General features: G+C 42.0%; 1 protein-coding gene across 10 annotated transcripts in view; it reads right to left on the reverse strand.

Moving 5' to 3' along the window:
* LOC138763897 (microtubule-associated serine/threonine-protein kinase 4-like) overlaps window positions 1–14925 on the reverse strand; it is a 588435-nt gene that overhangs the window by 493221 nt on the left and 80289 nt on the right. For 9 of the 10 annotated variants that reach the window (XR_011357883.1, XM_069938918.1, XM_069938908.1 and 6 more), the window contains exon 2: window positions 5734–5808. The exons of the other annotated variant lie outside the window; for it this stretch is intronic. Coding sequence is in view for 8 of the 9 variants with exons in the window: in XM_069938918.1 (XP_069795019.1) it covers window positions 5734–5808 (75 nt within the window). In the remaining variant the exon portion in view is untranslated. The remainder of the gene's footprint in view (window positions 1–5733; window positions 5809–14925) is intronic. 10 annotated transcript variants of the gene reach the window in all.

Below are 14925 nucleotides of genomic sequence, written 5' to 3' on the forward strand. Positions count from 1 at the left end.
ACTGGTTAATAGCAATTCCCATCCAAATGATGAAAAATGTAAGCGAGAGAAGGGATTGATAAACAATAAATCAAAGTTGAGGGGGGGGAAAAAGGCCCAAAAAGACACAAATATAGATCAACCTACTTTCCATGAAATATGTTCAAGGCCTTTATTGCAGGAGATCATCAATAAAGGTAAGATAAATCCAATAAAATCTAAAAATAAAGGACCCTGGTCCAAGGTTAATAGATTAATTGGACACATTTTTATTTATCAACAATGAATTATGGTCTGAAAGCAGTGTTCTGGTCAAAACATTTGTCCAGGTCAACAGAACCTGGTTTAAAAAAAGAAAAAATTAGTATAATAGCTAAGATACAAGATTAACAATCAGAAACTTGGACAAGTGATCCTGAGACAAGAGTTAAAATCCCACCAGATAATTTAGATTCATGTAATTAAATAAATATGGGATTTTTTTTTAACTAGCTTCTTTCAGGGAAAGGAATCAGCCATCTTTAGAGTCTGGTCTGAACCTTCAAAACCACAAATATAGTTAATCTTTAACTGCTTCCTCAATTTAGGGATTAAATAAGGATAATTAAGGATGATATTGATTCTAATGTTTACATCCTGTCAGTGAATAAATTCAAAATTATCAAATAAATTACTGAGCAGGTAAAGATTGAAGGACTAAAAAAACTTGCCTGTTAAAAAATGTTTTTAACTGCCTCAAGTTAAATCACACACCCATTTAACAAGGTCAGTGTATCCTTTATGCTAATTTTTCTTATCATGTTGGCATATTCTCTAGTGTAATATATTTGTATTTCATCATTAAATTAAGAATAATTCTCATGCTTTTCACAGTGGGAAGGATTCAGGAATGTGAAGCCAAAATGTAAAATATATTGATGTCCAGTATCCACAGGGAAGCCTTAAAGGTCAATGTAGTCAAACAACATAGGTCTCGAGAGCCTGAAACTTAGTATGACCACACACAAGTGAATGCAATTCCAAACCGCACACTCTTCTCATCCAGTCTCACCTGTTGGTTCATCTCCAACACTGTCACTAATCTCCCAACAACCTCCATCAAGACTCACATTCACTGCTCACGTGCTCAAACGTTGTTAGCTTTATGCCTTGTATACAGTACACACATTGTGTTCAAATCACCCAGGCCTTGTAATATTCACTAGACACAGTATCTTTCCTCTTGCAGGACACAAAATAGTCGGAATAAACCAAGGGACAGTGGTGATCCCATCTCCCAACCCATGTGGAGGAGGGGTAAGGGTTAAAACTTGATTGACAATTGATTCACATTCTCACTTCCCAAAAATTGTTCAGACAAGCAAACCAAGGAAGGTGCAAACATATGCCATGAGAAGTCAGATAGAAAGGAAAAAAAGAAAAAAATAATAGATAATCAAGGTAACGAGAAATAGAGACAGGAGGGGATGTGAAAAATTTGAGATGGGAGGGGATAAGGAGGGGGGAACAAACATGAATAAAAATACGGGAAAGAATAAACAATAAGAGAAAAACAGATGAGGAAAAAAAGAGGAAGAGAACACAGAAGTAAACACTCCTGCTTCCATTTGCATGGCAGTTTGGCATAAAAGCAGAAATACCAAGAAAATCAGGTCAAAGAGCATTTGTGATGAAGGAAACAGTTAAGGTTTTAGATAAGGTTTGCAGCTGTTTCTCTCTCTACAGGTGCTGCCTGACCTGCAGAGAAGTTGTGGTATTTTATGTTTTAATTTCAGTTCCAAGTAAAGATATCTGAAGTACACCAGAAGAAATTAGAATGTCTAATGAAATATACTCCACAAGAAAATTCACCAGTACAAACAAATCCACCTTGGGTGTAAGGGAAAGAGTCATAAATAGCTCTTCAGTTTATGCACAGAAGCAAAATAAACACAGCAAATCATGTTGACTTTATACAAAATATATATACAACAGATTATTGAGGCAATGCACTGGACAAATACAAAAGGAATAGAAAGTTAGAACTTGGAGTAATTCTAGTCCAGCCACTTGAGAAACACAATTAGTTCCAACAAAGGGTCATAGAACCAAAAGGTTCTCTTGTCACAGATTTGTAGCATTCACAGCATTTTCTGTTTTTATCTCAAACTTCCAGCATCTACACATTTTTTTTGACTTTAAGAGATCATTGGTAGGTTTAAAGAGACTTAATGCTAACAGGTTTTCACCGGTTAGCAGGAATGGATTGAAAACTAAAATCTACAAACCCGACAAAAAACAAACAACAGTCCATGCTAAAAAAAATGCAAAAAGTCAAGCAACACCTGTAGAGTTGAAGTAAATGTTACTGTGGAGTATCATTTATTGTGGAGTATATCCACCTTACAGAATGATTATAGAGCCAGTTACCTGGAACAGAAAAAGGTCATTTGGCCCACCATGTCTCTGACAACCATTTTGTCCACATTAATTCCCATATAGTCCACACCCTTGCTTATTTAAATATCTGTCAAAAAGCTTCTGAAGTGTAGTGATTCTAACCGATTCTATCACCTGCCTAAAAGAACCAGTGGAGGCAGAGAATTCCCTCTCCATCACTCATAAGGAAAAGTTGTTCCTTTATCTCCTTTTAATCCTTTCACCCATCAACTTCAATCCAGATTCCTTTCCTCTTCAAGCATATGGAGTTTTATTATGGTTGTGGAAAATCCAAAGGCTGCCAATGCTCATGCGACCAGTGGATAACCGATTGGCCCACTGCTGCAAACACAAACTTTGATTATCTAATACCATCCAGATCACAAGGTTTCTTCTCTCAAGTAACAAGGCAGCACTTACTGCCCAGATTCATTTCAGGAACAACTGAGAATCAACCACTTGCTCAACAGTCACCAACACACCAAACAAGCACACAAGTGATGATAAGTCGCAAGTCTCTTGATTGTCATTTGCCATCAATTCTGTGCAGTTCCAGGAGTGAAGCAGTGAATCTCTGTGCAGTGTAACCTGGATCCTCATATAACAAATGTGGCAGAAAACAATACCCAACAATCTGATAGGGTGATTAAGAAGGCACATGGTGTGCTGACTTTCATTAGTTGGGAGATAATCAAGAGCCACAAGGTAATATTGCAGCCAATAAAACTCTGGTGAGCCCACATTTGAAGTGTTGTGTTCCATTCTAATCACCTCATCACAGGAAGGATGTAGATGCTTTGAAGAGGATGCAGAGGTGATTTAACAGGTGGTTGCCTGGATTGGAGAACATGTTTTATGAGCAAGATTGAAAGAGCAAAGGCTTTTCTCTTTGGAGTGATGAAGGATGAGAGGTGACTTAAAAATATACAAGATTATGAGGGCCTTAAATAGAGTGGATGACCTTTTTCTTTCTCCTGGGGAAAAATACCAGAGGACCTGTTTCAGGTGAGTGGAGAAAAGTTAGGGGATAGTAAATGCAATTTTTTTTTATTTACAAAGAAAGATGGGTGCCTGAAATGCTTTCTTTGGTTTTGGGGGAAGAAGTGGGGGGGGGGGGGTTTTGAGAGATGGAAGCTGATACAAGGACATTTTAAAAAAAACATAGGCACATGGATTCAATAAAAATAGAGGGTTATGGGTGTGAGGTAGGGAAAAATTAGATTGTCGTAGAGGACATTGTGGGCTGAATGCTCTGTACTATGTGGCAATGTTCTATGTTCGAAGCAGGCTTCACACAGTCAGTGCTCGATTCAGAACTGAGCCTAGGTGAGTCACTACTAACTGTACCATCTAATCTTGCCCCTTCTTTGATTTTCACTTCTTTGCTTGCCTTCCTGCAGTTTAACTCCACTGCTTTTCTTTAAAATAAATTATATCCTCGTCCACCACTTTCACCGTCATCCCTTACACTGGACAGCTACCCATATTAGACAAATTATAGTAATAACTTTTCATTGACACACCCGTTAATTATCAAGGCACCATTTCAAAATCATTAAGGACCCATAACTTCTCAGGCAGTACGATCAGAAATTAATATTTTGTTAAAGCACTAGCTTGAAAGACAAACAGGTTGTATACTGCTCTTCTGCAGCACCATGTTGACGACTGTAGTGTGACCTCTAACCATCATCAAGCCTTCTCATCCACACTTTCCTTAATTTGGATAGATGTATTTTTAGATTTGGTAGATTTGAAATGCAGCACCTCTGCCTTTAAAACATTGCAAATCTAATGTTTGGTTTTTACAGAAAAATCCCCTTTATTTGAAATTCAAGCAACCAACAAAAAAAAAAGATAAAATAAATAGGTTAAAAAAAATGGAAGTTTAAAATTGGCACCACCACCAGTCAGTTTGCCAATCACATAACCCGCTATCTTAAGCAATCAGAAAATTCACTTATCTGGCATCAACCAAACTCCTTAGGTGCTAGATCGCAGAGATAGCGCGAGAAACCCATGTACTATGTCGGTCCACTCTAAATTGAGAGCATGCCACCAGGTGCAATCTTTGCTTCACAAGTAGACTGCGGGGGCAGTACCACTTGTAAAATCAGAACTCAAAAACAAAGCCCTGAACAAGGCATTATTCTGTAGTGAAACCAGAAGGTCTGCAGACTTTGTGATTGTAGTAAATACATAGAAGTGCTGGAGAAGCTCAGCAGGTACCACAGTATCTATAGAAGGCAAAGATATATCAAAGATATATTTCTAGCCTGAGCCCTTCGTCAAGCTATTCATTATTCTGTAACTTCAAGATAGAGCAGCCATAGGATAATGGGTTCTTTCCTATGTTAGAGAAACTCTAGCATCCATGTAAATGCTACACAGACCAAACAACGAAAAGCTGCAGGTTTAAAGTATTTAACAGGAATACAGGGTGCAACTTGTAGCTTCTGCATTGTGCTTTATCATGTGCACATTTAATCATCATATTTCCCAAAGTAGTTTCAGTATCCCAACTACAGATTGAAAGGATAAGTTAACAGAAATCTATATGGCTCTAATATTTTCTTACAATTTAATGATAAGTTTACTGTCATTGACATTGTACACATGTAGATAAGCACTGAAATTCCTACTTGCTGTAGCCAAATAGATAATTTGTTTAAAAGATACATTAGTACTCATTGAAATTAAAAAGTGATAATAAATACAAAAGATAGACCAGAGTGCAAGAAAAAAAATTGGTGGCATTAAAATCATCAACTTCATGGGCCGAAGGGCCTGTAGAGTACTGTGATGCTCTATGTTCTATCTACTGCAAGTTTCAGAAATTTAATTGTTTTAGGAACTTTATATTGAACTTATTTAAATGTTACGTCTCTCTTGCTAATATAAAAAAACATGTTCTGTGTTCAGATGTGTTTGGCTCTCAAATTGGTGAATTTCCTTTTTTTTAAACTCTCAGTTCTGCTTTGAACCAAAGACTCTATTAAAACTTTATTCATTTCTCTTCATCCATTTCTTGGTGTATTGTTTCCTTGTTTGTGATTTGAAAGGATTCCATAGACCCCAATGCAAATTAACTACAAATTTATTCACCATGCCAATCTTTCCCAGATTTTCCCTCAGTTTGAGTGGACTAATTAGAAGTAGATGAAGTCGGAACTTCAAGATATTTTACTTTTATTAAATTCAACTGAAAACATTATAAAAGGTAACCATATAATTTAGTTTCAACTTGCAGAACCCTTAAAAGTAGTTAACAGACTACTTTAAACATACAAATGAAATGGATGCCAAGACGTTTTATTGAATGAAGAATGGCAATACCTGTATTATTAAACCATCTGTTGCAAAGTTTCTGTACAAGAGATCAGTGACCTCGACTGGACACTGATATCTGACCTAGTAAAACAAAAATACAAGCAAGATTACCCTGTGAACATAAAAGGCAGAATCCTACAGGCAATGCCACAGATTCAACGCACAAAAAGCAAACAAATTGTCCCTTCCAGTAATATAAAAAAAGTTAATTTTTTTTTAAACTATCTTCATTTTTTGCCATTCTCATCTCCCATCCCCACCAAAACCTGAGGCTGCAACATTTGTGCACAGGACCAGAGGAATAAGTGATGGATTAAGATCCATCAAGCAGGATTTTTTTTCCCCTCAGCAATTCCAATTGTGATTTTGTCCTTTCCAGTCCACTGATAGAAGATTCAAAGGGGTTAAGCTCAGTCGCTCTTTGATTCATGCTTCTCTGGAGCTTTTGAAAGCAAATTTCAGCTACAATTAGTTCCAGTGTCAAAAAAAGACTCGCCATTCTTGAAATCAGCTTAGTGCATCTAAAGGCAATCAGCAGTTCAGCCAACATGACATTGTGACCATGTGTGGACACCAAAGCCCAAAGAATAGCGTACAGAAATTAAGTATTGCATATTTTGACTATAATACAGAGCAATTCCTCTGGGCTGAATAAAAAGTGATTGTGGTCATCAACCACTTAAATGACATCTCATGGTCACAGCTTTATTCTCCACACTCCTATCCTTTTTCTACTTTTTCTCCTGATGGATTAGTTACAATTAACAAGGCTTCATCCCTCTCTTAATCAATATCAGTCTATCTTGTTCATCTTCTCTTGTTTCACCTTGAAGTTCGCTGATGACTTAACAGTCAGAGCCAAATAGCAAACAATGAATGAGGCAGAATACAGGAAGGAGATCCAGAGTCTAGTAGCATGGCACCAAAATAACCATCTCTTTTAATGTCAGTAAGAGAAAGGAGCTGACCATAGACTTGTGGAGGGCAAAGCCAACATGCATTCCTGTCCAAACCAGTAGTGATGAAATGGAGGTAGTAAATATAAGTACATGTGAGAGAACATTTTCAGACTGGACCAAGAAAAATTACATTGATGGGACAGCAAATAAAAACACATTCTAAGCCTCTTTCAAAAGGTAAAGGAAGTTCAGCATGATCCCCAACAACTTCAACAGGTACTCCATCAAAAGCATACCAGCTAGGTGTATTCACAGTAAGCAGCTCCATTGAAATTTGGAAGAAAATCCAGGTGGTGGCGAACGGAGCTCAGAACATCAGGCAAACTTCCCTCCCCTCCAATAACATCTCAATTTCACTTTCACACTTGCATCCCAGTAAATTGGCCATTCAATGTCCTGGGATTTGAATGGGCATTTGGCTTTCCAGATTTGACCACCCTAACTGGGACACTGAACACTTTCACACTTGCAAGAGGCCATCCCTGTGATTAAGACTATTCTACCTTCTACCAGTGACGTCATGAAGCATCTAGTGATGGTGGACCTGCCCGAAATCCAAATCAATGTATTATGATCTTATATTTGAACAAAATTAATCATGCCTAATTATAACATAATTAAGTTTTATATACACACAGTATGAGCCCTTCAGCCCCAGTTGTTGTTGTGCCAACATATATAAAACTTTATAAGGGACTGCGGGAAGGTGCTAGCAATAAATATCAATAGAAGACAATTATTAAACAGCATGGGGAAAGATGCACAATTTATAAAGAGTGATGGCAGACCTGCCCTCCCAGAATTCCGTGCGAAAGAGAAAGGGCTGGATGCAAGGAGCATTCATAGAGATGTTTCTCTGTTGCACGACCTTCTGGGAAGTCAGGAATGCCATTGCTTCCCCCCCCCCCCCCCTTTCAGTCTTTATAGCGCTACCAACTTTCCCACCACAGTGAACTGAGATTCGCTGGTGGTGGGTTATACTGATGGTTGGGTCCGCCCCGTCATATAACCCTGGTTTCCTGCCAAAACCCTGAGCCCTTCTGAAGAGCACTGTAAAACCCTACCCTCAGTTATAAGCTAATAAAAATGCATGTTCTCCTTCCAGTCGTGAGAGCTTTTATTCACGCTACAATTTTATTAGTTTATTCCCTTGAAGATGGAAGCGCTGCTCAAGCCAGGTATGCTGAAGATGGACCTTCTGTCCCCCGACATGGCTGAGGAGTTCACGTACTGGCTAGACTGCTTCCAGGCCTACCTGAACACTTCGAGAGATGTCTTCCATACTGATGAACTCAGGATGTCTGCACTCGTATCGAGGGTAGGAACGAAAGGTGAAAGCCTTCGATAAAGTGCCACACAGGAGGCTAGTTTGCAAAATCAAGTAGCATGGTATCAGGGGTAGGGTGCTGTCATGGATAGATAATTGGTTGAGAAATAGGAAAAAAAGGTTGGGATAAACAGCTCATTTTCTGGATGACAGGATGTGACGAGTGGGGTCCTGCAGAGGTCAGTGTTGGGCCCGCAGTTGTTTATCATTTATATAAATGATTTGGATGAAGGGATAAATAACTACACATGCAAATTCGCAGATGACACTAAACTGGGTGGTAGTGTAAAGAGCGAGGAGGATGTCAGGAAATTGCACGGGGACTTGATAGTTTAGGGAAGTGGGCGGAAAGATGGCAGATGAAGTTTAATGTGAGTAAATGCGAGGTTGTCCATTTTGGAGGCAGAAACAAGAGAGCAGAGTATTATTTAAATGGAGCTAAGCTAGGGAGTGGGGCAATGCAAAGGGATCTGGGCGTACTTGTTCACCAGTCATTGAAAACTAGCATGCAGGTTCAGCAAGTGGTGAAGAAGGCGAACGGGATGTTGGCTTTCATAAAGAGGGGATTGGCGTATAGGAGTAGAGAAGCCCTCCTGCAGTTGTACAGAGCCCTGGTGAGACCTTACCTGAGTATTGCATCCAGTTCTGGTCCCCATATTCAAGAAAGGACATACTTGCTATAGAGGGAGTGCATCAGAGGTTTACAAGGTTAGTTCCCAGGATGGCAGGATTGTCATACACAGATGGGTTAGAAAGACTTGGATTATATGCGATGGAGTTTAGAAGGATGAGGGGAGACATGATTGACGTATTTAGGATTATCAAAGGGCTTGACAGGGTGAGTTCAGAGCACATGATGGGTGAGACTAGGACTAGAGGGCATCGTTTAAGAATACAGGGAGTGCTATTTAACACAAAAATAAGGAGAAATTATTTTACCCAGAGAGTTGTGGGTCTGTGGAATGCATTGCCACAGATGGTAGTGGGGATGGATTCGTTGGATATATTTAAGAGGGAGTTGGATAAGGCTCTTGTGGGCAGGGGAGTTAAGGGTTATGGAGATAAGGCTGGGATTGGTTATTGAAAGGGAAAGATCCGCGATTATCCGATAAATGGCAGTGCTGGCTCGAAGAGCCAATTGGCCTACTCCAGCACCTATTGTCAGTCATTAGGGACTGCTCTATGTATGACGCTGCCATTGAAGCTTTGAAGGCTCATTAGCTTAAGTCACAAAACAAAGTCCTAGCGAGCCACCGACTCGCTCTACATCACCAATGGCTAGGAGAGACCATCAATGATGACCTGCTGGATCTGTTAACAATGACCAAGAAGTGCAGGTATGAAGCAGCTACAGGCCGCGTTCATGAAGAAGAACAGATCCTGGACACTCTAGTCACGGGGGTCTGCTCAAGGTACATGAGCAACGACTGCTTGAATCGGGTAAGAAGGGGCTGGCTAGCCACGTTGAACTGGCCAGTCACTGGAACAGGCCAAGCTCGAGGACTAAACTAGTGAGCTCACTCACCCAGGTGACTCTTTCCAAGAACTGGCTGCTCCTGCTACCCCTATCCTAATGGCTGCCGCTTCCCACACTAGGGAGGGCTTTTTCTGTGGCAAGAGCCAGCACCCCCAATCTCGTTGTCTGGCTAAAGACTCAGTTTGTCAAGCTGTGGCAAGAAAGGACATTAGGTGAGGGTTTACCACGCAAGGGAAAACCCAGGGAAGTCCATGGCCTGCACCGCTCCTGAATCAAATTCCAGCCCCAAGCCGTCGGCCCCGAATTTGCCTGAACCGACTTGCTGCGCAGCATGCCGAAGGAGGTTGGATCCGAGAAAACAGAGTGAAAAGCCATCTTGCTGCACCTCAAATTCAAACTTGGCACCATCATTGTCAGAGATGGAAGGAGGGCAGCCACCTTGCTGCGCCACGAGGTTGACGCCATCTTACCCATGGGCAACCCAGGATGGTGGGGGCCACTCGAGTTAGGAGTTCAGAGTCCTAGCCTCGATGGTTCTAGATCAGGACAAACCTCACCAGCTCAGCAACTCTATAGTGACTGTGAAGGTAAACGGACATTCCACTGAATGCTAATCGACAGAGGCTCTACTGAAAGCTTCATAGAGTCATGGACTGCGCAAGACTACAACCTAAAGATGTATCCTTCCAATTATCGCGTATTCTTTACGTCTCATTCGCATTCTACGCGTATTCAACAACATTGTATAGTACATCTGCCGATCGGGGGAAGGGGGGATAATTTTGTAAAATACGCCTGTATGTACTTGATGCTCCGGTGTTGTTGGGTCTGGACTTCCTGTGTCAACTTAAAAGCGTGACTTTGGAGTATTCGGAATGGAGGACTTCTAAAAATCAGAACCCACATGCAGCCTTACCGCAATGAATATCAACCACCACCTCTCTTCCCAAATCTGTCCCCAGACTGCAAACCTATTCCCACCAAGAGCAGGCAGATGGAGACTTCATAAAGTCAGAGACACAACGTCTACTCAATGAAGGTATCATTGAACCTAGCACCAGCCTGTGGAGAGCACAAGTGATTGTGATAAAAGGGGAAAACAAGTCCAGGCTAGTAATTGACTATAGTCAATCTATTAATCTGTACACACTCCTAGACGCATACCCCCTCCCTCGAATTGCAGACATGGTTAATGATATTGCACAGTATTGGGTCTATTTGACCATTGACCTAAAACCTGCTTATCACCAGCTGCCAATCCATTCCAAGGACTGTCCATACAAAGCATTTGAGGCTAACTGTCATCTCTATCAATTGCAGAGGGTCCCTTTTGGTATTACTAATGGGGTTTCTATCTTCCAGAGGCACATGGACAGAATGGTGGATGAGTATGGGTTGAAGGATACCTTCCCCTACCTCGATAACGTCACCATCTGTGGCCATAACCTGGAAGACCATGACACCAACCTTCAGTGTTTTCTCTGCGCAGCGAAAGCCCTGAACCTCACTTACAACTCTAGCAAGTATATGTTCAGGACTAAACTTCAGGCTGTCCTTGGCTACGTGGTGGAGAATGACATCATTGGCCTGATCCCAATAGGATGGGCCCCCTGTTAGAGCTCCCCATCCCCAGGACCACAAAGGCTTTGTGGAGATGCCTGGGGTTTTTCCTCATACTACGCACAATAGATTCCTCAATACGCTGATAAGGTTTGCCCTCTCTTAAAAGTCACTTCTTTTCTCATCTTGGCTTTTAACTACCTCTGGAATCACATTGCAAAAGCCACCATGCATGCAGTGGATGAGCATGTACCTTTCCAGGTGGAAAGCGATGCTTCAGATGTAGCCCTGGCCGCTACCTTCAACCAGACGGGCAGGCTGGTTGTATTTTTCTCCATGCCCCGCTCGGACATTACAAGGCCACGAGCTCAGAAACCCCTCAGTGGAAAAGGAGACTCAAACCATTGTAGAAGCAGTGAGGAACTACCTGGCTGAAATTTATGCTCCACTGACCAGCGCTCTGTCGCATTTATGTTTAATAATGCCAAGAGGGACAAAAATCAAAAATGACAAGATTGTTAGGTGGAGGATAGAGCTCTCCACCTAGAATTATGACATTGTCTATCAGCCAGGAGTCCTTAATGTCCCTCCAGATGCCTTATCCAGAGGAAGCTGTGCCTCTGCACACACCGGCCAACTGCATAATGACCTCTGCCATCCAGCGTTTACCCACATGGCTCATTTTGTCAAGGCGCGCAATCTGCCCTACTCCATGGAGGACGCACTTGCTACATAATAATTGTAATACTATAACATGCAGTCCTATGTTGTATAGCTGTGTGCATATGAGAATTGATTGGCAAGGTACCAGGTATGATGTGACAATAATTTATGAAAAATGTCATTATCTGAAACATCGACTCCATTCCTCTGTCCATGGGTACCACCAGATATGGTAAGAATTTCCTGTATTTTTAATTTTTCTTAATTTTTTATGTTTGAATACATGATTATATTGAACCTCAGCCAGTCCTTAAAGTACCAAGATCAAGACAGAGGTACCTGGTGTTTAGATTGCATAAATGAGGGTTCTACAAAATGAAATGTATGCAACAAATCTTTTTATACCCAGTACTAGCTACACAAGAATGAATGCCAATGGCATTTAATTATAAATCAAAGCTTTACAGTGATTAACATGGAATTTTTCAGTAGTCATCTTCAAAAGGGCTATGGATAGTAAAGCTCAGGACAAGGAGAACAGCTGAAAGACACTGAAGAAGAAAAAAAATCAATAGCAAGAGAACATATAATGTCAATTTCAGGCAAAGGAAACCATTCCATCCTCAGTAAAGAATTGGTGTTTTGGGAGTTGAGAGAAAAATGGACAAAACTACTGCCCAAAACTTCTTTCTTCTTCTTCTTTGGCTTGGCTTCGTGGACGAAGATTTATGGAGGGGTCTGCTGCAGGCTCGTTGGTGACTGACAAGTCCGATGCGGGACAGGCAGGCACGGTTGCAGCGGTTGCAAGGGAAAATTGGTTGGTTGGGGTTGGGTGTTGGGTTTTTCCTCCTTTGTCTTTTGTCAGTGAGGTGGGCTCTGTGGTCTTCTTCAAAGGAGGTTGCTGCCCACCGAACTGTGAGGCGCCAAGATGCACGGTTGGAGGCGATATCAGCCCACTGGCGGTGGTCAATGGGGCAGGCACCAAGAGATTTCTTTAAGCAGTCCTTGTACCTCTTCTTTGGTGCACCTCTGTCTCGGTGGGCAGTGGCGAGCTCGCCATATAACACAATCTTGGGAAGGCGATGGTCCTCCATTCTGGAGACGTGACCTACCCAGCGCAGTTGGGTCTTCAGCAGCATGGATTCGATGCTTGCAGACTCTGCCAGCTCGAGTACTTCGATGTTGGTGATGAAGTCATTCCAATGAATGTTGAGGATGGAGCGGAGACAGCGCTGATGGAAGCATTCTAGGAGCCGTAGGTGATGCCGGTAGAGGTCCCATGATTCGGAGCCGAACAGGAGTGTGGGTATGACAATGGCTCTGTACACGCTGATCTTTGTGTGTTTCTTCAGGTAGTTGTTTTTCCAGACTCTTTTGTGTAGTCTTCCAAAGCCGCTATTTGCCTTGGCGAGACTGTTGTCTATCTCTTTGTCGATCCTTGCATCAGATGAAATGGTGCAGCCGAGGTAGGTAAACTGGTTGACCGTTTTGAGTTCTGTGTGTCCGATGGAGATGTGGGGGGGCTGGTAGTCATGGTGGGGAGCTGGGTGATGGAGGACCTCAGTTTTCTTCAGGCTGACTTCCAGGCCAAACATTTTGGCCAAACTACCTCAGTTGCCCAAAACTTAAAGACAAAGCAAAGCGCACCCAAAATTACAAAGCACCTGCTCTGCTACAGCAAGAAATAATTTGTGCACAGGTGCATTGTATAATGTACATGACAAACTATTATCATGATGTTTTCTGTTACATATATAATTAAATGATTTTTTATTTAAATTCTATGAACTCGATTAAAACTCAAAATCAGATCATTCAAAAATGAAGTAATTTATTTTATGCTCCTCATTATTTTTCACATCTGCCCATCTTCATTGAAGTGAAAGCTCTCTTTCATGTACCAATTTAACCAGGACAATGGGCAGTTCCCCTGGGAAGCTGTGTGGTAGTGGTGGCCTTCATATGGCAGGCCTCCAAAGAGATGGAAAGTTTGGGCTTGTGCATTCATTCATGAATCTTGAACTAGGTGGTTCTGACCCATAGACATTTTATTTGTTTGAAAACTGTAGGCATTTCACCACAAGCTCTAGGCCCATTGTTTAAGATTCAATTTAGTATCATAGTAATAAAAAAGTGTCATATTACATGAAATTTATTTTTGCCTGCTGCAAGGCAGACAGATTCCCCACCAACAGGAATTGCCCAAGTTTCTCTTACAGTCAGAGGCAATCAGAGAGAGAAGCAAATGAGAGTATTCCACCCCCCCCCCCCACCCACCCTAGAGTCAGAGAGTCTGTAGATTCACCTCCAGCATTTCCACAGCCCCCGTCCAAACCATTGGCAACCTGAGCTTCAGACCTGAACCTCCGATATGGTCAGTAACTATTCAGCGCCCTTGGCGCCTCCTTGCATCCCGGTTTCATTACCTGGTAACTCTCCAGCCAGTTCGAGCTAGTCTCCAGCAGTTCGCAGCCGGTGCAAGTCTCCAGCAGCCAACAGTTTCCACAGGTTCTTTGCCTCAAGTCGCCAGCAGCCTGCAACTGTAGAGCCCCCTCACTGGTCTGCTGCGAGGTCACTGTCCCCTCAGGCAGTCTCCCACCCCACCTCCTTCTCAGACGGTGTCCTTCTCCAGTCCTCTGCTTCCCCGCAGTCTGCAGCTCCTCGTGGCTGCTGCCGATCATAGGCGCTGCCATTTTGGGTGCAGACCTGCAGTTGCGAGATTTCACTAAAACCATCATCAGCTCTCTTCACGGGCTGTTCAAAGCCCATGAGGAGCTGACAACAGTCGACTAGGTGGCAGGACCCTGCGGGAACATTGCATCTCCATTCCCTCACTTCCCACGGGTCTGGACCAGCAACAGCGCTGCCTCTACAGCGTCTCTGGCAGCATAGCCATCTTTCATGGCCATAACATGAGTTAGTTAAATGACTAATGATTTTACAAAGTAACTGTTTAACTAGTCTGTTCTTTTATATATTTCAACTATTTTATTAAAATAGTATATTGAAATAAAATGATCACAGATCTCATAGACCATCCAAATATACATAGAGCTCTGCAAAAGCACTGAAACTGGTCCTTCAGCCCATCATTAAGTATACAGCCACACTAATCCCATTTTATTCTCCCAGCATTCTCATCAATTTGGTTCCCGCACTCCTCACTTCCAAAATTCTGTCAGTCACCTACATCAGGTGCAGGTTACAATGGC

The sequence above is a fragment of the Narcine bancroftii genome, chromosome 1 (assembly GCF_036971445.1).
Source record: "Narcine bancroftii isolate sNarBan1 chromosome 1, sNarBan1.hap1, whole genome shotgun sequence".
Taxonomy (NCBI): Eukaryota; Metazoa; Chordata; class Chondrichthyes; order Torpediniformes; family Narcinidae; genus Narcine; species Narcine bancroftii.